Raw genomic sequence first — 25,014 nt, 5'->3', positions numbered from 1 at the left:
ATGTGCCCCTTTAGTATAACAGCATACTCTGCCTTCTTTAGTCTTAAAAATATAGAGATGAGCGGTTCTTTTCACCAAAATTAGCACAAGATTGAATTTATCATATTGGCTATCCAAAACCTGTGACATCTAGATACTAATAACGTTCTGTTTTTAGATCCGAACATAACCAAACCAAAACCAAACTGCTCATCTCTAAATATAATCTAATCTATGCCTCCTCTTCTTTTATAAAAAACAATATTTACTCCTTTAAGTCTAATAATAATATTCTCCTCTGCCATAATTATTATTATTATTATTATTATTATTATTATTTGATCAAAGGGGAGCACAGATTATTATTAAGATTAGACTTGATATTTAAAAATTAAAGGAAGCACAGATTAATATTTGACTAAAAGGGATAAAGATTATCTTTATTCAACTTAATAATAATAATAATAATATTATTATTATTGTTATTATTATTATTATTATTATTAATAATAAATTACCCTTTTAGTTAAATAATTTAAATAGAATAAAGATAATCTATGTCCCTTTTAGTCAATTATTAATCTGTACTTCCTTTAATTTTTAAATATCAAATCTAATCTTAATAATAATCTGTGGTCCCCATTTAATCTAATATTATTATTATTATTGTTATTAATAATAATAATAATAATAATAATAATAATTACCTATGACCCCTTTAGTTGAATAAATCTAGTATGTGCTTCCTATATTATTGTATAATAGCCTATGCCACCTGTAATAGTAATATTCATTTTGTACAGTTTAGTAGAATAATTATAATCTTTGATGATTTTAGTATAACAGCATACTCTGCCTTCTTTAGTCTTAAAAATATAGAGATGAGTGGGAATTTTTGCCAAAATTAGCACAAGATTGAATTCATCATATTGGCTATCCAAAACATGTGACACCTGGATACTAATAAGGTTCTGTTTTCAGATTGGAATGTAACCAAGTCAAAACCAGACTGCTTATCTTTAAATATAATATAATCTGTGCCTACTTTAATTTTATAACAATATTTACACCTTTAAGTCTAATAATAATATTCTCCTCCTCTCTATAGCATAATAATAATAATAATAATAATAATAATAATAATTCCCTTTTAGTTAAATAATAATAATCTATGCCCTTTTTAGTTAAATTAAAATAATCGGTATCCCTTTTAGACAAATAATAATCTGTGCGTCCTTTAATTTTTAAATATCAAGTCTAATATAAATAATAATCTGTGCTTTCATTTGATCAAATAATAATCATAATAATAATAATAATTATAATTACCTATGACTCCTTTAGTTGAATACATCTAGTATTATCCTCCTATATTATTGTATAATATTCTGTGCCACCTTTAATAGTAATATCCATTGTGCACAGTTTAGTAGATTAATTATAATTTCTGATGATTTTAGCAAAATAATAATAATAATAATAATAATAAAGCATGCCCCTTTAGTATAACAGTGTACTCTGCGTTCTTTTGTCTTAAAAATATAGAGATGAGCAGCTATTTGTGCCAAAATTAGCACAAGATCAAATTGATCATATTGGTTATCCAAAACATGTGACACCTAGATACTATACCAAAAAGATTATGTTTTTAGATCTGAATGTAACCAAGCCAAAACCAAACTGCTCATCTCTAGATATAATATAATCTGTGCCTCCTTTAATTTCAGAATAATAATATTTACACCCATATATTATAATAATAATAATAATAATAATTATTATTATTGACACTTTTAGCTAAAAAAGAATAATCTAAGACCCTTATAGTTGAATAAAAATAACCTGTGTCCCTTTTAGTCAAATAATAATCTGTGCCTCCTTTAATTGTTAAATATCAAGTCTAATATAAATAATAATCTGTGCTCCCCTTTGATCAAATAATAATAATAATAATAATAATAATAATAATAATAATAATAATAAAAAATATTATTATTATTATTTGTAACTTCTTTAGATGAAAACTAAGGGCTTGATTCAATTACCTGCGATGATCTCACTTGTGCAAGTCATTGTGGCAATGTCCGCACTTTACGGAAGCACCTTTTTGCTAAAAATTGCTCGCAACCCCATAGGGCTCAGAGCAAAATTCAGCAAATTAAGGCTCGGAGTGGGCCATGTGAAGTGCCAGTTAGTTGCCGGCCTTTTAACGCTTTTGCAATGGCAACTCGCACACTTTGCATGGAATAGGATTAGCCCCTAATAATCTATAACTCCTTTAGTTGAATAAAGTTAATGTAATAATAAAAATAATGACCCCCTTTAATTTAATTGAGAAATTGTGAATAATCTATGCCATTTTTAGCCAAATAATAATCTTTCTTTTGACATTAATCAAATAATATATTCTCCATTTTGTAACATGTTAATACTCTGCAGCCCCTTTAGAAGAATAATATTTACTCCGTTTACTAGAATTATAATAATCTGTACCTCTTTAGTAACTGTATAATATTTTTGCACTCTATTTTCAACTATAATGTGTATCCCTATAGAATGATTAATTTAATGTCCTCTTTATTATATTAATAATTAGATTCTGTGCCACCTTTATTTCTTACTAAATATTTCCACCATTACTAAACAAATAAATAGTTTTTCCTACATTCCCTATGGTGTAGTGTACTGTGAGGAAAATGTATTCCTTCATTTGAACCCTTGCAGTGCTATTATACTGTAAGTGCAGTATCTGGATCCCATGATAAAAAGTGCTTTTATGCTGTACAGGATTTGATTCTAGGACTGTGCGAACTCAAGACCAGTGGCCCAGCCAGGATGTAGTTATGTAACTGGAGATCACAATCCTGACTAGGGATTTATGATAGGTGTCAAAATACTGACACCTATCATAATTCTGACACTGGAATCCAGGACGACGCGTGCCCGAACGAGGTATGTACGGGGCGCCCGTCCAGTTAGCCATGCAGGGGAGGAGGGTTAGGTTTAGGCCAGTTATCAGGCTAAGCCTTAGGTTTTGGGGGGGTGGTTAGGGTTAGGCACCCCGGGGAAAGGGTAGGGTTAGGAACCCCCCAGAAGGGTTAGGTTTAGGAAGCGGTAAGGGGGGTTAGGGTTACGCATCCCTGTTGGGAGGTTAGGGTTAGGCACCACTAAGGTAAGGTTAGGGTTAGGGGGGAAGCAGGGGAGGTTAGCATAATTACCTGCCAGGATTTTCATCTTGTCGGGCAGCCGATGTCGGGATTTCAATCCCATTCTGGCCCAGCCTATTGAGCCATAGCAGCTCCTTATTATTTAGCCTGTTGGTCTTTTATACTTTACTATAATCAATGTGCCTACTCTCAAAGCCAGCCTTCCGCAGGCTGTGTATATTTAAGGCAGGAAGTCAACACACTCAGTACTGGTTATACAGTATTAGCACTAAGTTTGATTGTGCTTCAGGGGATTTTTTTTTGCTACTATTTTTGATTCCTATTACTGACCCGGACTGATAAGGTTTATTCTGTCTTCTGGCTTTTTGACCTCAGTTTACTGAATATCTCTCTATCTGCTGCCTGCCCCATACCTGGACCTTGACTTGATCTTCCAGTCTGTTGCCTGCCTCTGAACTTTGACTGTGATTTAACCATTGCCTTGTTTGGACACTATCTGCTTATTGCCAGGGTTGATTCTTAGGTCATCATCAATACTATTTGAGTTCAGGTTAAACTGTGTCCTTGTACAGACATTACACATACAGTACAAAGTGGATTATTTACATAAACTATTACTGCCTGTAAAATCTATCTTTTTACATTTATCTTCTGCCTACATAAGTTTCTATATCATTGATGTATTGTCCACAACTAGTCAAGCAATATATTAGGGTATTAAGGTTCTACTACCTTGAGAGTAAATTCTGGGATCATTTGAGTACTGATATGCATAAAAAATATTAAGGGAAATGTGGTATCTCTGCAAGGTGTTTTAGGATCCTATCACCTCCTTGCAGTTACTGTCATAACTTTATACCTAGACTTTAAACTTAGGATCTGGCACAATGAAAGGTAGACAACCGACTACAGTTTAGCTCTTCAGGATTTGTCCCAGTGAGTGGTTGTCAAAGAAGATGCATCTAATGCTCCCTATCTTCAGTTTCTACAACTCCTGAAAAAACTTGAATATAACGGACAGATTTTCAGGAGACTGCAAATGTACAAAAACTTCAGAGAATTGCAAGCACTATTTCCCACTAAAGTTTTATCCCCCAGTGTCACAAACTCATGGGCAGATAGTGGATGCTACCCATATTCAGGGAATTGGCTAGACCTATTCCTGAGGCGCAGAGTCTAATGTGCTGGCGGTTTTCACCAGGGACCCTCGCAAGAAGGTATGGACTTAGCTGCGTAAAACACACAGGTCGCAGCCCTAAGGTTAATTTTCCCTATACAGGTCCTGGCACTTGGTCGGTATACAGGAGACTTGAGCGTAGTCGACTTAGCCGGGTCAGAACCAAACGGACGAAGCAGTACCAGGGAGCAGATGAAAACGGGTCACAGGGAATAGCTGAGGTCAAAACCAGATATCAACGTAGAACCAGGGGTCAGACAGAATCAGAGTCTCAAAACACGCCAAGGGTCAGAACCAATTATCAGGATATGCACAGGAACGCTAGAGTATGGTAATGGAGCCTATACTCTGGCACTGGAGTGCTCCCAGGAACTTCCTTTTATAGGTCAGAGTTCAACTGGCCCCAATCAGCGCTTCCCTACTTTGGTGCCTGTCCCTTTAAATGCTTTAACAGAGCGTCGTGCGCGCTCCTAAGGAAGCCGCGGCCACCTGCAGACAGCCGCTGGGGGAGAAAAGGAGCAGCTGACAGCGGGTGCCAGGGATCTCCCGCCCACTGTCACACACCAGCCCGGACTCCAGTGTCGCCGGACCTGGTAGGAGCAACCTGGATTCGGCGGCGTTGTGACACCCAGGTTGATGACTGGGCTCTTAAGAGTTATATTCAGGTTGAGCCTCATGGATCAGATCAAAGGTGCATTTGCACAATATGCTGTACCAAATTTATTAGAGGCTCTCATGATACTGGCTATTCCGATTGGCCACTGCTTCAAGGAGCCGTTATAAAAAAAAGTTATTTTCATGAAAGAACAGTCTAATATTCCTTTCCTATAGTCTAGAGCAGTGTTTTCCAACCTCAGTCCTCAAGGCACACTAACAGTCCAGGTTTTAAGGAGACACAGTTGGGGAAATAATAAGCTTGTCCAAGAGTCTCAGAAAGTGATAGTAGACTGCTATTGAACTTTTTTAGAAAGATCTTGTTGTCACAAGCGCCAATTAAATGTTTACTTTCTATTTTTAAAAGGTTTATAATCTCTTCCCCTTTCGGGATATTGGAGGATATGATTATCGTATCCAGGAAAATGAAGGTGGATGTGATTTCAACTATGAACAACCACCTATGTTTCCTGGACTTTCTCGTAGACAGTTATTTAGATCGTACGGAAGACCATGGCACTTTGAGGAAACCGATGTTGACGTATACAGCTTGTTTAAGGTATGTTTGCAGACAGTGATTGTTCGCAAACTGAATATTGTATGAAATGTTGTTAAAAAAATATATAAATAAATTAATTTAATTTGTCACATACTGTACAAAGTATTAAATTCCACAGGCCAGAAAATCTCATCACTGTAAAACATTTAATATGTTTTATTTTGGAAATAAATAATACTTTAGAACAGCTCAAGTTCAAGAATGAAATTGGTACCATTTCAGAAGACCTTTAGCCAGACTATCTGATTATGCATTAAGGTTATTGAAGGTATATAGGACATTGATATCTTTTTGCACATCTTTCTTCTTTGACATGTCATTTTGGAACATAAAACTAATGGTTCCACAAAAAGGATAGGAATATGAGGGCATCTTTGTAAATACTCTGCATGCAGATAGTCACATAGTTAAAAACCCATTAACAGATTAACATGACAAGTCAGATATGCATTATAAGAGTAAATATAGATGAGAAGGAGCATGCTGCATAATATATCTACAGTACTATTGACATTTAGCTAAAATTTAACTTGCTTAATCTTAGAAAAACAACATAATCATAGAATCCCATAATGACCTCCAAGTTGATTCTAAAAGTACTATAGGTTTAGTACATACAGTATGAAAATTGTGATGTATCAGGCACTCCTATTGAGCTTAATAGAATATATGTACTATTATATTGTGTCAGGGACCTCTATAGGTATCTCTGATTAGACTCAGACTAGGTCAGAGCCAATAACTGTATCACTCTGGCTGGTACTACACTAGAGTCAGGACTGTGATCAACCAGATCACTACATCCTGATGTACTGAGGGAAGATTATAATATAAATCTTACAATTAATAGTCTTTCACTCTGCCCGCTATACCACACACATCTCTTTACTGTCACCACCCATGGAAAAAACAAAGTGACCACAGGTCCCCTAACACTCTATCCAAATTGGCAGTCTCATTGACACAAACTACTGTAGATATCAGTTAGTAGGTCTCTCCCTGCTTCTAGCAATCAATGATATTAACAATTTATTTACAAATAAAGTACACTGCTTAGTTACAGAAATGATCGAAATAATACAAAATACATAGACAAATGTGTGTTACAATTTTGTAATAAAAAGGAAAAACTTACAAAGAACTAATTTGGCTTATTCTAGGCTGGGGTATGGCAGCAAATGCTTCATCTTAGAATTGATCCCCCAAGTCTAACACAGAGCAAAATGCTCCAAGCTTCCCCCCTTAGTGATGTCATGACCCAGTCCTTGATAAATGACTAGACCGTTAATAACCCAGAATCCAAGCCTGTGCCACCCCTGTAAATTTTAAGCTAAGCACAAATAACTGTTCATAATTTGCCCTGTGAGGTAGCCACGTGAAATATGGTATGTTCACATTAAATTATTTTATTTAAGCTATAACATTATTGTACAAAAAATTGCTCTGGGATGTTTGATTGATTAGATACCTCATTTCTCCTAAACCATACGTCCTAAGGTATCTCAAATTACATCAGAATAATTTACAGATTTGAGGTATATTTCTATGATTTTGGAAAGCCTAGTTGTGATAGAAATATTTTTTTTTAGACAAACACAGATATATGGTGATGCCTTTAATCCCTGCACCTCTATTGGTCATACAGCTGTTTTGATACCCCAGATTTCTACACACACACATACAGTCAGGTGCATAAATATTGGAACATTGACAGAATTTTCAGATTTTGGCCTCTATTCACCACCACAATGGTTTTGAAATGAAACAAACAAGATGTGCTTTAACTGCAAACTTTCAGATTTCATTTGAGGGTAATTACATCCAAATCGGGTGAACGGTGTAGGAATTACAACGGTTTCTATATGTGCCTCCCACTTTTTAATGGGCCAAAAGTAATGGGACTATCAACTCAAAAGCTATTTCATGGACAGGTGTGGGTTATTCCCTCATTATTTCATTATCAATTAAGCAGGTAAAAGGTTTGGAGTTGATTCTAGGTGTGACATTTGCATTTGGAATCAGTTGCTGTCAACTCTCAATATTAGATCCAAAGAGCTGTCACTATCAGTGAAGCAAGCCATCATTAGGCTGAAAAATCAAAACAAACCCATCAGAGAGATAGCAAAAACATTACGTGTGGCCAAATCAACTGTTTGGAACATTCTTAAAAAGAAAGAACGCACCGGAGAGCTCAGCAACACCAAAAGACCCGGAAGACCATGGAAACAACTTTGGTGGATGACAAAAGAATTATTTCCCTGGTGAAGAAAAACCCCTTCACAACAGTTGGCCAAATCAATAACACTCTCCAGGAGGTAGATGTATATGTGTCAAAGTCAACAATCAAGAGTAGACTTCACAAGAGTGAATACAGAGGGTTCACCACAAGATGCAAACCATTGCTGAGCCACAAAAACAGGGAGACCAGATTAGAGTTTGCCAAACAACATCTAAAAAAGCCATTACAGTTCTGGAACAACATCCTATTGACAGATGAGACAAAGATCAACTTGTACCAGAGTGATGGGAAGAGAAGAGAAGGAAAGGAACTGCTCATGATCCAAAACATACCACCTCATCAGTGAAGCATGGTGGTGGTAGTGTCATGGCGTGCGCATGTATGGCTGCCAATGGAACTGGTTCCCTTGTATTTATTGATTATGTGACTGCTGATAAAAGCAGCAGAATGAATTCTGAAGTGTTTTGGGCAATATTATATGCTCATATTCAGTCAAATGCTTCAGAACTCATTGGATAGCGCTTCACAGTGCAGATGAACAATGACCCGAAGCATACTGCAAAAGCCTTTTAGCCTTAAAAAAGAGTTTTTTAAGGCTAAAAAGTGGAATGTTATGCAATGGCCAAGTCAATCCCCTAACCTGAATCCGATTGAGCATGCATTTCACTTAATGAAGACAAAACTGAAGGGAAAATGCCCCAAGAACAAGCAGGAACTGAAGACATTTGCAGTAGAGGCCTGGCAGAGCATCACCAGGGATGAAACCCAGCGTCTGGTGATGTCTATGTGTTCCAGGATTTGCAACAAAGTATTAAAAAGTGAAAGTTAGATATAGGATTGTTTAGTTTGTCCCATTACTTTTGGCCCCTTAAAAAGTGGGAGGCACATATAGAAACCGTTGTAATTCCTACACCGTTCACCTGATTTGGAAGTAATTACCCTCAAATTAAATCTGAAAGTCTGCAGTTAAAGCACATCTTGTTTGTTTCATTTCAAACCCATTGCGGTGGTGAATAGAGGACAAAATATGAAAATTCTGTCAATGTCCCAATATTTATGGACCTGACTGTATATATATATATATATATATATATATATACATAAATGTTCCAATAAAGCCGCACTCTCATTAAACATAATCCATCACAGCAACTGGGGTAGCATCCAAAAATGAGGACCCTGAACACATCCACAATGTAGAGACAACAAAGAGGGGCACTCACTAGGGTTTTTGCAAAAATGAAAAAATAAAGTATTTTTAACTATACATACATATCATATCAGGTCGACGTTTCAGTCCTAGCTCGGACCTTTATCAAGAATAACAGCCGCACATCATAGTGTCACATAGGACAGCCACCACCTAGATAGTGAATTGAGTGCCCCTCTTTTGTGTATATATATATATATATATATATAAATATATATATATAATATATTTATTTAAAGCCATTTGTCTACAATGCACTGAAATAATATCAAAGTTTGCCTAAGATCTCTGCTTTGAGTGCCATTGTATTTAGAGATCTGCTTTTTATGATATTCCAGAACCAAATAAGCCTACAACATTACTTCTGGTAATGGCTAGAAAGCACACTGGAATATGTTGCATTACATGTTTTTGATAACAAAGGGTCTAACTCCCATTACAGAATTTGTAGAACTTCCCATGAAGTTTTCATTTAGGTGGAGATTAGAGCAGATCTCATTTTTTTTACCTCAGAATTACATTAAAAAGTATAAATTGGCAAATGGATTTTTGTATAGAGATAAGCCGTTTGGTTTTGTTGAAAACCGACCACACACAAACTTTGGAGTCCCAGATCAGATCACTTCGGGGTTCCGAGTAGCACCGAGTGCCAACTCGGGTCTTCTCGCCAGGTTCAGAACTCGGATCTAAAAACTGGTTCTTGCATATATTTGATTGCATTTAAGACCCTCCCTCATGATTTCAGGTGCTGTGAGTTGGTCAAAATTGACTGCAATTGAATGTTATTGAAGTTAATAATACTGTAGGAACAAGTTACATGATTGTTCCTGTTTTTATCAATTTTACAGAAATCCAAAAACTGAACCAAAGCACTTGAGAGTTGTTTAGCCACAACCCAAACCAAAACAATTCAGCGTGGTTTTGCCAAAACCAAAACATGTGGGTCCACACACATCTTTATTTATAAAGTTCTTCACATATGAAAATCAGCAAATAAATACCATACAGTACATTATAGAATGAGGGTTATAATAATAATAATAATAATAATAATAATAATAATAATAAAATAGAATAATAGTTATAATCTTTCACTGGAACACTGTTGTCTGTGTACTCTGGTATTTGCTCCATCTCTCATTTACAGCTCATATTTTAGGACATGACTACACAGGACTATTACTGTTTAAAATTTGGTAATTAAATAAAAATGTAAAACATGCTCCTTTTCCAAATTCTCATCCAGCCACAACACTATAGGGTTTCTGGTAATTGAGAGCATTGAGTACAACTCTTGATTCACCAGGGCTTTGGGTCTTTTGTAATTAATAATCTTAATTAGTCGTTCAGAGGTCCCTAGCACTCATAAAACATAAACATGTTTTTTTCTATTTTTCAACCCTTAAAGACTTTGGTGTAATTCACAATTTTTAAGTCAAAATTCAGGCAAGTTACCTAAAAGAGTATGTTTGTCATTCAAGCCTAGTGAAAACGAGTCATCCAAACAAACATGTACAGTAATACTACATAACCCAATGTCTGAAAATGATAAATAAATAGTAATTACACAAATAATATTGTTACTTTGCACTTTCTTACAGGACATGCATTTAAAAATAATAACAAGTGCAGAAATTAAGAAGCCTGAGGAATGTGTATATGTACAATATGGATCTATAGATTATAAGTCACAAGGTAAGACTGTTGTAGAAATACTTTTATCTAAATGATCTACTGTATAGTCTATTTCCTACTGAGGAAAGATACATTTCTGATCTTATACAGTAAGTCTTGGGGGTCTATTTACTAAGCAGTGTTAGGAGACAGAGTGAAAAGTGATAAGGTGCCAGCCAATCAGCTCCTAACTGCCATCTCACAGGCTGTGCTTGAAAAATGACAGTTGGGAGCAGATTGGCTGGCACCTTCTCCCCGCTGCACCACAGTGATCGAACACTGTGTAGGAGCAGCAGCAGCGGCTCTGGTAGCCATCGCCGCTGCTCTGTATCCGGGCTGCCAGCGGGAGATGCTCCCGCTGCGACTCCGGCGCCACAGGAGGAGCAGCAGCAGCGGCTCTGGTAGCCGCGGCTGCTGCAATGTTCGCCCGGGCTCAGCTCCGCCTCCCCGTCCCCGTGTGCCCGATCACTGCTGGCCACAGTGGTCGGGCAATAAATCATTTTGAACAAATATAAAAAATATATATACGGGACCACGCTACAGCGAGGCTGGTTCACTGGGTGTCCTTATTTAAGGTAAGACGTGTTTCTGTATTTTCATGTCCTGATGAAAATGCCAATTATATAGGCATTGAAACGTTGACTCTTTCAAGCCACGACTACTGAGTCTTTCTTTTGCGTGGAGTGCCACACAGATGAGGGGTTTGTACATTCATACATGAGTGTGGGCAACCAGCCAAGTAACGCTTTTTACAAGGAGTGCCGGATCTGATGGTATTTATATATATATATATATATATATATGTATATATATATATATAATGTATGTATATGTATACATATATATATATGTATATATATATATATATGTATGTATATATATGTATATATATATATATATATATATATATACACACGTATGTATATCTATATATACGTATATATATATATATATACATATGTGTATATATATATATATATATATATATATACGTATGTGTGTATATATATATATATAATATATATATATGTATGTGTGTATATATATATATAGATAGATATATACTGTGTGTGTGTATATATATATATCGATCGATGATTATCGCAGAGCCTCTGATTAGGGATGGCAACTGACCATCGATGGTTTGCAAACCATCAATGGTCTGACTGAAGACAAGTGGTTTGCCATTGCTTGTGGCCATCAATGTTGCACCATCGATGGCAACCCTCAATCGATGTTTAGGAAACATCGGCAGTTGTGGTGACACAGATCTCCTCGATCAATCGCAAAACAATTGATGGCTTCTAACGATGGTTGAACCATCAATGGTACAGCCGTCAATGGCCATCACTACAGTATAATATAAAAATTGCTATTTGTATGGCATACTGTGTTTTTAAAAAAATATTTTTTTCAAATAAAATAGTGATGGATAAGTTTAAAATTATGTTCGTGACCTAATTCAATCATAAAAGAAACCGACAATTTTGGAGCGTTTTTTGGAAAAAGAATTTGTCAGTTGAGTGGTTAATCATACATGAATTGGTATAACAAACTTACAAAGATGCAGAAGCACAACAGAACTTTGCGTGAGGAAAATTTGTCACTGCTCATAGTAGTGCCCTTTTTACACAAATTCAACCCCTACACACAGGGCCGGCTCATGGGGTGTTGAACCAGTGCAGTTGAACAGGTGCGCCACCCTATAGAGGGCGCACCCCTCACAACATCCCGATTTCAGCAGGACAGCACTGTCCCGCTGTTCCACCTGTGGGCCGAAGTGTCCCACGGGTGGTCTAGTGGAGAAGTCGGACACCCCCACCGCCACGGCTGTGTGGCGGTACTGGACCCCGGAGTAGCTGAATGGATGCTGTGCGCATGCGCGCAGCATCCATTCAGGTCTGGGAGAGGGCTGGGGGAAGCCCAGCTAGTGATGGAGTGCTGGACTCGCCCCCCAGCCTAACGTTACACAGGAGGCGTGTTATGCAGGCACGCCCCCAAATAACGTCACTGGAGGGCGCATTGTACCCAGACGACACAGGCGCAGATATCCCTGGAGTTGGCCCTGCCTACATAGAGGAATAAATGGCGAAAACTCAAGTGGTCAGTGTAAACTAGCAATGTAGTTTTGTTTAGTTGTTTGAATTATGTGAAAAGGATCACATTTTGAGAGAAAAAGACACTCTGTACAATCATCTTTAGATTTTTATTTGAGCCTAATAAAATTATACTAGAAATATAATGAACCAGCTCTCTAGCCTCAAAAAATAGTACTATAGACACTCATGCAGTAGATGCCACAAGAAAGTTTACATTTAATAATTTTTTTAGGACAAAAACTACACAGAAATTATCATATAAACATAGCACCTTGTGATATATAGTAAAAAAACTTGAGATGTGCGCAGAGCCCTATGTTTTGGTTCTTCTAAATTATCATTATGCTTTGGTTCTGCTTTCCTTAAAAATCAATAAAAATTATTTAAAAAATCAAAACAAAAAGCTAAGACAACGTCATTTGGACCTGTTTACATGCAATCCAAAACTCAAGTTCGGTTTTTCATCCAACTTCCGAACTGACTGCTGACCTGAGCCAGGCTTTGTTCCACTTGGAACCCCAAAGTGATCCCAAACGTGGGCATTTATCGGGAACTTTATTCTGTATATGCTGGATTCATATTTTCAGTAAGGAACGACTGTTTCTATTTGCACCATAAAAGACTTGTGCACATATGGATTTTGCACCTTCAGTGGGCATTATTTGTATGTGTTTTTATTATATTTCACATATGCTATGTATTTACTGTGTAATTTGATGTGCTATAAACTTTTTCTAAATGTTACATTTCTTGTGGCATGTCTAAGTGACTATAGTGCTAGTATTTTTTTAAGGCTAGAGCGCAGGGTTATTGCCATTATGATCTACTGTACAATCATTTCCACCCTGATTTCTAGTTACTTGCCGCTGATTGCCACTGATTGATTAATACATGTAGGGACTAATTGATCAATGAGTTTTATAATACACAAGTGTTGAAACGTGTTGTATATGATAATGGTGCTCCAGTCAATCAGCTCACAACTACTGTAGCATCTGTTTGAAAAATGACAGTTGGGAGCTGATTGGCTGGAGCACTATTTATCATACATAACAAGTTTTAACACTTTGATGCATATTATAAAAACTTGTTGATAAATGAGCCCCTAAATCTTTGGTCATGGAGCAAACTGGACCAGGGCAGGTTTGCTGGTAAAAATGATGTCATCCCATTGGCAAGTAATGACAATTTCAATGAACTCTGACCCCTCTCACCAGTGTCAGTGATGCACAGGAGATAATGAGGGGGCAGTGAAGAGAAAGTCTTGGGATGGGAAAGGAAGAAAAAGAGGGGACAGAAGAGAGGAGATGTTCAAAAGTGTCAGGGGGAGAGAAAGCGAAGGACATGGTGGAGACAGAGAGAAATATATATATATATATATATATATATATAAAATATAGTATATATATTGGCAGATGGATGGCACTCCAGGAGATTGAATCGATGATCTACTGTAATATATAAAAAAAACAACCCAGACACCGCAGAGGATGTTTAACATTTCATGATTTACATAATTTCATCAAGAAATGCAAAACACAAAACTTACCTACAATCACCCCATGCAGAACAGCCACCACCGCCATTAGAGGTGCAACAGCCACCACCGCCATTAGAGGTGCAATGACATCATCATGGCGTGCACCATGTGCCAACATCCTGATAGATCCGGAGGGGCGTGGCTAAGGAGTTGTGTGTGTACCCATCACCAGGGGGATAGGGGAGGGGTCCAGACATAAACACCACACACCACTGTAAAAAAACACACATAGTAATTATTACAAAGGTACTGTACATGATAATAACTCGACTAGTAGCATACCTCCCAACATGACCCTCTCCAGGAGGGACACAATGCTCTGGTCCTGGACTATGTAGTATGTATTATGTATTTCTGAGTCTGTTGCTTTGTACATAATAAATTACTTTGGATTTGTGAATGTTAGTACAAGTTTAAACATTAAATAAAAATGTGATGTCCTCCTTGATATCCTAGTGCTTCCTTAAAGTTAACATGTCTAAGACTGAGCTGATAATCTTCCACCCTCCCAAATAACTCCACTTCCAACAATTTCATTATCCATAGACTGCATCAACATCTCTTCTAGCCCACAAGTGCATATCTTTCACAGTCCTGCAATTTCCATATCAAAAATATCTCCAGGATCAGACCTGTTTTCACCATGAAGGCAATTAAGACACTAAGGACCTCATTTACTAACCAGTTTTATCACCAAAACGAGTGACAAATTTCACTGTGTATGATAAAATAGTGCTCCAGCCAATCAGCTCCCAACTGTCAACTGTTAGAAAAATGACAGTTGGGAGCTGATTGGCTGGAGCACCACTTATCATACACATGGGGTAATGTACTAAGCTCTGAAAAGTGATAAAGTGGAGATTGATAAACAGCCAGCCACTCAGCTCCCAACTGTCATGCCACATGCTGTGTTTGAAAAATGACAGTTAGCAGTTGATTGGCTGGTGGTTTATCATTCTCCACTTTATCACTTTTCAGAGCTTAGTACATCTGGCCCACAGTTAAAGTTATCACTCGTTTTGGTGATAAAACTCGTTAATAAATGGAGGCCTAAGGGCCTTATTCAGCAGTTCACTGCAGAAAGCAGATATCTGATTGTTGGGAATTTGCGCAAGTGTCAGACCCGTACTGCACATGTGCATCACAAGTCTTGAATGATCGCACACAGTCCAGGAGCAGACTGTCAGTGATTAACAGTCTGCTGCCATTTCTGGGGAGGAGGCGGCAGCAATGGCCTCCGTTTCCCAAAATGGAGGCATGTTGCTGCCGTTGGAGGGGTGAGGGAGAGTGAAGAGGCCAAGACCTTCATTGGCTGATAGAGATTTCCTGGCCTCTTTATCTCATCGATGGTGGCCAGCTTGCGTGACCCCATGGGTCACTTTGCTGGTTGATGTGCTTGCAGATTATCTGATGCTTCATTGTACAACGCAGCTTGGATAAGTAATGAATGCTGGAGTCGTAATGCTTCCTGCTGCATTACCATAATTGCAAGGTTGGAATTGCAAAGCTGCTTATGTGCAGCTTTGCAATTCCATCCTCAGCTGAATCAGGCCCTAAGACCCTCATTTATTCACTGGTCATCTCTAGACTGGACTACTGTAACCTTCTCTTATCTGCTTTCCCATTTCCACTTCTCTCCACTCCAATCTTTCCTCAATGCTGCTGCTTGGCTCATCTTCCTCTTCAAATGTAATCCCACAAACCCACCACTGACTCCACTTCACCTTCAGAACCCTATTCAAATGTATCACACTCCCTTAAAAAGCCATAACCAAGTCCTCCTGTATTTAGATATTTTACCTTACTGCCCTTCATACTCCTGGTAGCCCACTTCACTCCACAAATAAATGACACCACTCCTCCCTACTGAATACTTCCTTCTACTTCCAAGATTTTTCCCATGCTGCTCCCTTCCTCTGGAACTCTTGCTCTCCCATACAGACTCTCCACCTCTCTACAAAATTTCAATTTGGACCTCGACCGACTTCTTTGTCAAAGCCTCCCAGCTCTCATCCTAACCCACTGCACAATGCTCCTCGATCACTCTCTCACCTGAGTGTCAACCCTGTCTGTATATACCTCCCCTTTAGCTGTAAGCCCTCACAAGCAGTGTCTTTTTTGCCATGTGATTGTTCTGACTTATACCATCATCTCCTCCCCATTGCCTACAAAGGCACCAAACCCTTGGGTTCTGCCACCCTGCGACTTATTTGAGTATTATGACAGCTGAAGCAACAATGGGCCTGATTCAGACCCACTCGCGAGCGGCTGTCCGCTCGCAAGTGGGTCGATGTTATGGACTGAGCATGCGCACGACGGAGGGAGCTCCGTCGTGCGCATGCGCCAGACGCGACGAGCGAAGGAAAGTCCTTCGCTCGTTGTGTCCGATCAAAGGGGGCGTGCTGTCAATGTTGATTGACAGCACGCCCCCTTTGGTGGGCGTGCCGGGGGCGTGCCTCCCTGAAGGGGGCGTTCCCACGGGAACGCCTCCCGTCAGAAGCCGGCCCACTGACATCACTAGTGATGTCAGTGGGAGTGATTTTGGCTCTGATAGAGCCAAAATCACTCCGGAGCTTGCGGTTGAAAACCTCAACCGCAGGCTCCGGCTCGCAAATTCGATGGTCGCGATGGTCTCGACCATCGCGACCATCACAATGCACGGTCATATAGCCTGTGGGTGGTGACCCACAGCTATACGAGCGTCCAGGAGGACGCTCCATGAAAATGGAGCCCGGCCCTCATTCAGAGCGTGCGCTCTGCTCAGAGCGTACGGCTCTGAATGAGGGCCAATGTTTTTAAACCTTGTCCATGTCCTGTAATGTTCTGTGGGCCTGACTCAGAGCCGCTCGTAAGCGGCCGCTCGTTCGCTCCGAGCGATGTTCGCACATCTGCGCATGCATATGGGTTGTAATGCGCATGCGCCAACCAGTCAGTGCGGTCAGAAATCATGTGCTCGCAAAATAGCGAATGCCTGCTAATATGAGTGACAGGATGAGGCGTTTGTGGGTGGTAACAGGGGAAGGTGCTTGAAAATGGGGAGTGGAGATCCGAACGCAGGCGTGCCAAACGGTCAAAACGGGCGTTTTAAGGGTGTGCATAATTAACAAAGCAGCGTCATCGACCACGTCACTTGGTTGTCTTTTAGCCTGAACTGCTTGCATGATTGCGGTAGGAAAATGCTACCACAAGAATAGCGAGCAGTTCATACGCCGTTCGATGTTCTCAATGAATCTAATAAATAGCGTAGATGACGTATGATGCGAGCGGCCAGGGGGCGTTTTTTCAAAATAGCGAGTGCATGTTTCGTTCGCTCGTTCAGACATAGAGGTGTCAACAGACCGCAAAGAGCGAGCGCTTAATTTAAATATCCGGCCCCTTTTTTCAGAACGACCGTCCGCAAATAGCCTCCGGCTCTGAATCAGGCCCTGTGTCTGTAATTAGGAATTGTGGGGTACAATGTTATGAACTGAGGGCCTGATTCAGCTTTGGGAATAGAGTGAGAATTAGCACTTAACTGTGTACCTGGACAAACCATGTTGCAATGCAAGGGGTGTAAATACATACTTTTATTGCATGTAGTATAAATACTGGCTGCTTTTGTATGTAGCCCACAAATACTGCACATCATTATTATTACACTGCACTTCATACTTGCCAACTCATTGTCAGGGAGACTCCCTGAAATAGTAACAATCTCCCTGTCTCCCTGAAGAGTCCAGCAATCTCCCTCATTCCACCTTACCCCCATTATGAAGCTGTTATATTAAAAAAACAGCAAAAAATACATTCAAATGGGATTATTAGTATAATTTCCCTGCATTGGTTATAATTATAAGGCACAATGGGCCTGATTCAGACCCACTCGCGAGCGGCTGTCCGCTCGCAAGTGGGTCGATGTTCTGGACTGAGCATGCGCACGACGGAGGGAGCTCCGTCGTGCGCATGCGCCAGACACGACGAGCGAAGGAAAGTCCTTTGCTCGTTGTGTCTGATCAAAGGGGGCGTGCTGTCGATGTTGATTGACAGCACGTCCCCTTTGGTAGGCGTGCCGGGGGCGTGCCACCCTGACGGGGGCGTTCCCACGGGAACGCCTCCCGTCAGAAGCCGGCCCACTGACATCACTAGTGATGTCAGTGGGAGTGATTTTGGCTCTAATAGAGCAAAAATCACTCCGGAGCTTGCGGTTGAAAACCTCAACCGCAGGCTCCGGCTCGCAGTTTCGATGGTCGCGATGGTCACGACCATCGCGGCCATCAAAATGCACACTCGTATAGGCTGTGGGTGGTGACCCACAGCTATACGAGCGTCCAGGAGGACGCTCCATTTTCATGGAGGCCGGCCCTCATTCAGAGCGTGCGCTCTGCTCAGACATGCATTTTCTAAAAAGTAAGAATGTGTTTTGACCAACAAATAGATCTTACTAACTGATCTGGGGCTTATTTACATTTGGATGTAAGTCAATTTTATGACACGCCTCTCAGATGTAGCAGGACACGCCCACTTTACCACCGCGCTCACAGGTGCTGCTTTCACAATCTCCCTGAAATTCTTTTTCAAAAGTAGGCAAAGTAGGCAAAAGTAGGCAAAGTAGGCAAAAGTAGGCAAAGTAGGCAAAAGTATGCTGCACTTTAGATGTCAGTTTGGACACCTCCCTCCCAAATCTGGTCTCTCTGCACATTTTACATCTGCCCCACCTGCAGTGCAGCATGGTTTCACCAAGATGATCAGTTAAGTGCTAAATCTCACTCTATTTCCAAAGCTGAATCAGGCCCTGAGTTCTTTTTTTTACTTTAATATCTAAATAACTATGCATGGCTTTGTTTCTTGTTACAGCAAGTGATACTAGAGAGAGATCAGGCAAACATGCAGTAAATACAGTACCATCGGTGGCTGAAGAAGTGAAAAAAGTGGAAAAAGTGCGGACATATTTCCCTGAGACCTGGATTTGGCAGCTAACCCATATAGGGTGAGTCAGACTCTGAAAACTCTGAAACAAAGACATGTTTTCAAAAATCCAAGATGGCAAACAAATACAATAGAATGAAAGAGCAGATTGTCAGTAAAGCCAGTGTGAATTAAGAGGAGATTATGGGTCTGATTTAGAGGTGGACACAGTGCTGGTGCAGTTGAGTGATCCTTTTTGAACTGTGCATGTATATGAGTTGCACTGTGCATATGCCAAGTTAGATTACCAATGGCGGTTGCAGCGAGGATTTGGAGGCAGGCTGTTTGACAGTGAGGGAGAATGTATGGGTGGTAACGAGGTGTTGAATGAAATGCAGGTGTGTTGCGAGTGTTTCGGAGGCGTTTCTGCAAATACGTACACAGTGGTTAAAGTTTTGGCAGCTTAGTTGCGACTTACATTCCGAGTGATCGTAGGTTTCTCAGAAGATCAATGGTTCGAACAGTGGGCCTGATTCAGACCCGGTCGCAAGCGCTGTGAGCTCGCAACCGGGTCGATGGTGGGCCAGTGCACACGCGCACGACAGAGCCGGCTCCGTCGTGCGCATGCGCAAGACCCGGCTAGCGACAGGCAATCCGTCGCTCCGGGTCTCGCACCAAAGGGGGCGAGCTGTCGATGTTGAGTGACAGCTCACCCCCTTTGGTGGGTGGGCCGGGGGAGTGGCTGCACAAACGGAGGCGTTCCCATGTGAACACTTGCCGTTTGGGGGCGGCCTCACTGACATCACCAGTGATGTCAGTGGAGAGATTTCGGCTCTGTTAGAGCCAAAATCTCTCTGGGGCTTGCGGCCATGAGACCCTACCACAAGGGTCTCATCGCAAGCCCGATGGTCGTGATGGTCTAGACAATCGCGACCATCAACCTGGCCGCTCGCTATAGCTGTGGGTGGTCACCCACAGCTATGCGAGCGGCCAGGAGGCCGCACAAAAAAAAAAAACGCCCTGATTCAGAGTGAGCGCTCTTTCAGAGCGTCCAGCTCTGAATCAGCGCCAATGTGTGACCGCTAAAGTGTCTGTGTATGAAAGCAACAAACTTGAGACGCTGCTAGTGGGCGTCTCAATACAAATCCCAGTGGCTGCAACACTTGCATATTTTTGCAGTTTCTAATCCATACCAAATTGCAGCCGCGACTGAATAGCGCCCATCTCCGAATCAGGTACTCTGGGGTATATATAATAAAGATGGATTTTAGTCAGTTTTGTGTTTTTGTTCTATTTATAGTCGATTTTCATTTGTTTTTGCAAATAGGAGATTTACTAAAGGCAAAACCGACTTTAAAATGACTTAAAACTGATTACTAACCAAAACCGGATATTGATCAAACCAATATTTTGACATAGATGGTTACAGGATTCCCATGCCGGTTTTTCCCATAATTGTCCAGTACCAGAACAGGCTCAGAGGTCCGGGCTGTTTATGCTTTTGGGAAGGGGGACCTCACACTAGTTTTTCACCCAATCTGTACCAGAAGTTGAACGGGCTCAGAGGTACATGGCTAGTTATGTTTTGTTTTTCTAAACTTTTACATAGCTTGCAGCCTGCATAGATCATAGTGCTTTGTTATTCCAGTTTTAGGTTTGATTTGCATTCAGTTTTGAACTGAAACTTCAAAACCGAAAGCATTTACACCTGTGACCTGCCAAATCCGACTCACAGTGAAGTCAATTTCAAAATTGAATGTTAGTAAATGAACGATTTGGACAGTGAAATAGAAAGTCGTATTAAGTCAGTTTCAGTAGATTCAAGTCAACTTTGAAATCGACTACAAATTCAACCTTTAGTAAATATATCCTTATGTCTTCCACGTAAAATGCTTTACAATTAAATACTACAAAACGTCTACATTGATTTGACCATTATCAAGTGGCCTTCAATGTGTTCTAAATGTGTTCTTCCCCTCTCTCTATCTCTCTCTTTCTCTCTCTCTCTCTGTCTCTCTGTCTCTCTCACTAAACAGCTATGCTTGTCTCCATATTGGGCGCGCACAAGCCGATAAGGTTATACCCAGTAATATACTAACTTGTGTCCGTACTGTGCATGAGACAAGAATTGTGCATGCATAGTATTATTTCTTCTGAGAACTGCAGATAGTTGACAGGTTACTAAAGCATATCAGCAGTCTGAGATGGTACAAAAGGTTGACAGTGTAAAGGTCGACTGGATCTGAATATAGACAATAAAGAGGTTGACAAAGTCATTAGGGTGAGGATCATTCTGTAGACATGTATTAGTAACCCCAACCCTAAAAACCTAATATTAAATATCAACCTTTTCACCGTGTTAACCATTTAACTCTGTAGACCTAAATGCATGTCTTCAGAATGAATGTCAACATTTAGAGTATGTCAACCTTCTGATGTTAACATTTTTATTGTCGACTTAGTAATCAGTGGGGGAGATGTACTAAGCATCACTATCGCGATGCGGTACATCCCCCCTGACTTTGCATACATACCGCGGTTAATTACCGTGGTATGTACAAAGGATTTCGCAAAGGACACCTCTCCCGATGAGAGCTGTCATTTGCGATGCTGCCAGGCAGAGGGACTTCCGGGTTGAACACCCAGAAATCCTTTTGCGCAAGTGCAGAAGGATTCGGGCCGCGGGGGCTCATGGGAGGGATCCGATCAGATCCCTCCCAGCCAAGAGCGTCGCTTTGAGAAGCCCATAGGCTTCTATTGGGTAACTAGCAACGGGATGCGATGCATTCTGCTGCTTAGTACATACGGCGAGTGCGGTAAAACCCCTGAAAACTGCATTTTCGGGGGTTTTCCCGCATTTTTGCCGTTAGTACATCTCTCCCAGTATCCCTTAAAAATGGTTATCAGTGCATGATAAATAGACCTCTATGACACTTACAGTTTGATAGCGGTCATTTTCAGACCACGGGTACGGGGTATATTTACTAAAGAGTTTTTAGAAGTGGAGATGTTGCCCATAACAACTAATCAGATTCTACTTAACATTTGGCTAGCACCTTCTAGAAGATGATAGCTAGAATCTGATTTGTTGCTATGGGCAACATCTCCACTTCTAAAAACTCTCACTTTAGTAAATATACCCCCACCTGTTTCAAATCAACATTTTTGTTATTGAACTGATTAATTTTGATCTGATTATTATTGTAACTGCACTAATCAAATTGGCCAATATCACCACCTGTTCCATCATTAGTTCCATTAAACTGAATTAAACTGCTTTGAAGCCATTGCTATTTTTATTGTCTGAGTGGCACATCTTACAATAAAAGGTCCTAGTAACAACAAAACTATAGCACTGTTATTTAAGGATAAGATGGAAAAATTTAACAAATATCTCCCTTGGCTGAGGTCCATCTATACTACCTATAGCCATTTATCAGGGATATTTGTATTTGAAATACTGTATCTGTACTAGAACATTTTAGTTCCCCTCTTGGACTCAACACTAACTCATGTCAGCTATTTTCTTTAATAACTGATTTTTAAAGGTTATTTTAACTATTACTGTACTACACTATATTTTCTTTTCTTATTTTTTTTGACCCAGAAACACTGGCAGCGCAGAACTCCACCACAAGGCCCCAGACACCATCACAGACTGGAATGCAGGAGCCCTATGCATGAGCCCCGGTGGCTTTGGACTCTCTCCTCCATCATCCTTTCGAGTTTTCCAGCCATTCTTTGTGGACCTAACCCTCCCATATTCTGTGGTGCGAGGAGAGTCATTCACCCTCAAAGCCTCTGTCTTTAGCTATTTGCAGCAATGCATAAAGGTAAGTGATACGTCAATCAGCAAGATACAGTATCACATGGGAACAAAATCTGTTCTCTAGCGTGATGTACACTGTACTTTTACATGTGATACAGTCAATATCCTGGCAAAGGAAATGCCAGTGCTTAGAATACCAGTGCCTGAATCCCAACACCAAATTCTGGCTCTGGAGGTAAGTAGCGGGGTTAAGGGGAGGGTTAGGGGATAGGGTTAAGCATTTGGGTGACGGTTAGGGTTAGGTTTAGGGTGTGAGGAGGGGGAGGTTAGGTTTAGACAATAAGGGGAGGTGTTAGGTTTAGGCACCGGGAGGGAGGGTTAGGGGTAGGGTTAGGGAGAGGGTTAGGATACCAACTGACAGGTGTCAATATCCTAACCCTATCAGGATGCCAGGAATGGAATTCTGACTGCTGGGATCCTGAGCGCCGGCATCCAGTACCCAACCCCTTTTACATAGCTGCTGACTTTTCTAGAGAGGAGGTTGAAGTGGCCACTGCTGGGGTGGTGACACATTCTCCATCACCATTACCTCATCCCTGAAATGTGATGAATTTTCCATGGTGGGCATGAAGATGATGATGTGATTTTCTGCAAATTGCACCCCAATGCCCATATCTCACCCACATCACTAAGGAAGTGGTAGTAATCACGAATGTTCCTTGCTCTCCCAGGAGTCATGGAGAACTCCCCAAAAGTTGTGAGTCTCCTTGACATTCCGGGGGAGTAGAAAAGTATGTTTACCTTCTATCTGGTAAATGATTTGCTCTTAACTAAAATGTACCCTACAATGTGTGTGTTGTGCGCTTGTGCATTAGGGAATTTAAACTGTAAGCACCAATGGGACAGGAACTTTATTTTCTGTACAGTGCTACATAAATATTGGTACTACAGAAATAGAAAAAAAAATATTACTAATAATAATAATAATAATAATAATAATAATAATATTATGTGGCCAATTCATCCAAATGCTTAACTATGCAAAAATAATGTTGTATATATGAGGAGATAAACATTACAGTACTTAATGCTTCAGTTGATTATATTGAAAAACGTCATCACATTTAAGATTATATAATTGCTAAAGAGAAATATAAAGGTTCTACTGCTTTGAAAACTAGCAACGAACAATCATCAAAATACTGTAGAACAACTATTACAATATTTAATTTGCGTATTTTATTAATTTCTCACCACAGGTACAAATCACCCTGCAGCCTACCCCAGAGTTAGAGCAGACACCATGTGCAGACTGTCACTATAGCAGCTGCTTGTGTGCCGATCAGAGCAAAACCTTCTACTGGAGCCTGAAAGCCTCTAAGCTGGGTACGGTGTGATCCTGGTGACCATAGTTTGGGCCTGAATCTGAGTAAGGTACAAGTGGGAATGCAGATGGATCTCTTTGAATTTAGCATGTTGCGCATGTGGCTGAGAAAGAAATTGGTGACTGCGCAATTGCTAGATCAGGCAAACACAGAGATTGCTTTTGCATGTGGATTGTGCCATACATCGTCGACAAGTGTGCGGTCACACAGGGGCGCCACCCATAGAGGGTGCACCCCTCCCCAACATGCCGATTTCAGTACTGCCCCGCTATTCTACCCGTGGGCCGAAGTCGCCCGCGGGTGGTCAAATCGGGAGGTTGGGGACCCCCACCACCGCAGCTGTGCCGGACCGCAGAGGGCTGGGGAAAGCCCAGCCAGTGACGGAGGGCTGGGCTTTACCCCCAGCCTGACGTTATTTGGAGGCATGCCATGCGGGCCCGCCTCTAACTAACGTCACCTATGGAAATTAGGCCATGCCCCCAATTTCGGGCGCGTGCGGCATAGCCGCACGTGATTACAGAGCGCTATGTACCGGGCCGGGACAGGGTGCTCAGACCCCTGGAGCCGGCCCTGGCCTGAACACACTTTCCATGAAATGGTAATTCCTGGGTGGTAACTGAGCGGTGACATGGAACTGTTCCGTCTGAGTGTCATGGGGGTGTAAGTCAATTACCAAGC

At 40.6% G+C, this 25,014-nt stretch overlaps 1 protein-coding gene across 1 annotated transcript in view; it reads left to right on the top strand.

Moving 5' to 3' along the window:
• LOC148518855 (alpha-2-macroglobulin-like protein 1) overlaps nt 1-25,014 on the top strand; it is a 120,172-nt gene that overhangs the window by 56,113 nt on the left and 39,045 nt on the right. Inside the window, exons 16-20 of the mRNA XM_088476940.1 lie at nt 5,345-5,536; nt 10,587-10,680; nt 19,132-19,264; nt 22,790-23,015; nt 24,211-24,337. Coding sequence (XP_088333066.1) covers nt 5,345-5,536; nt 10,587-10,680; nt 19,132-19,264; nt 22,790-23,015; nt 24,211-24,337 — 772 coding nt within the window. The remainder of the gene's footprint in view (nt 1-5,344; nt 5,537-10,586; nt 10,681-19,131; nt 19,265-22,789; nt 23,016-24,210; nt 24,338-25,014) is intronic.

Source organism: Taudactylus pleione, unplaced genomic scaffold (genome assembly GCF_031769625.1).
Source record: "Taudactylus pleione unplaced genomic scaffold, aTauple2 ptg000198l, whole genome shotgun sequence".
Classification (NCBI taxonomy): domain Eukaryota; kingdom Metazoa; phylum Chordata; class Amphibia; order Anura; family Myobatrachidae; genus Taudactylus; species Taudactylus pleione.
Note: the sequence above shows the minus strand (reverse complement) of the source record. Positions and strands in the feature narration are given on the sequence as shown.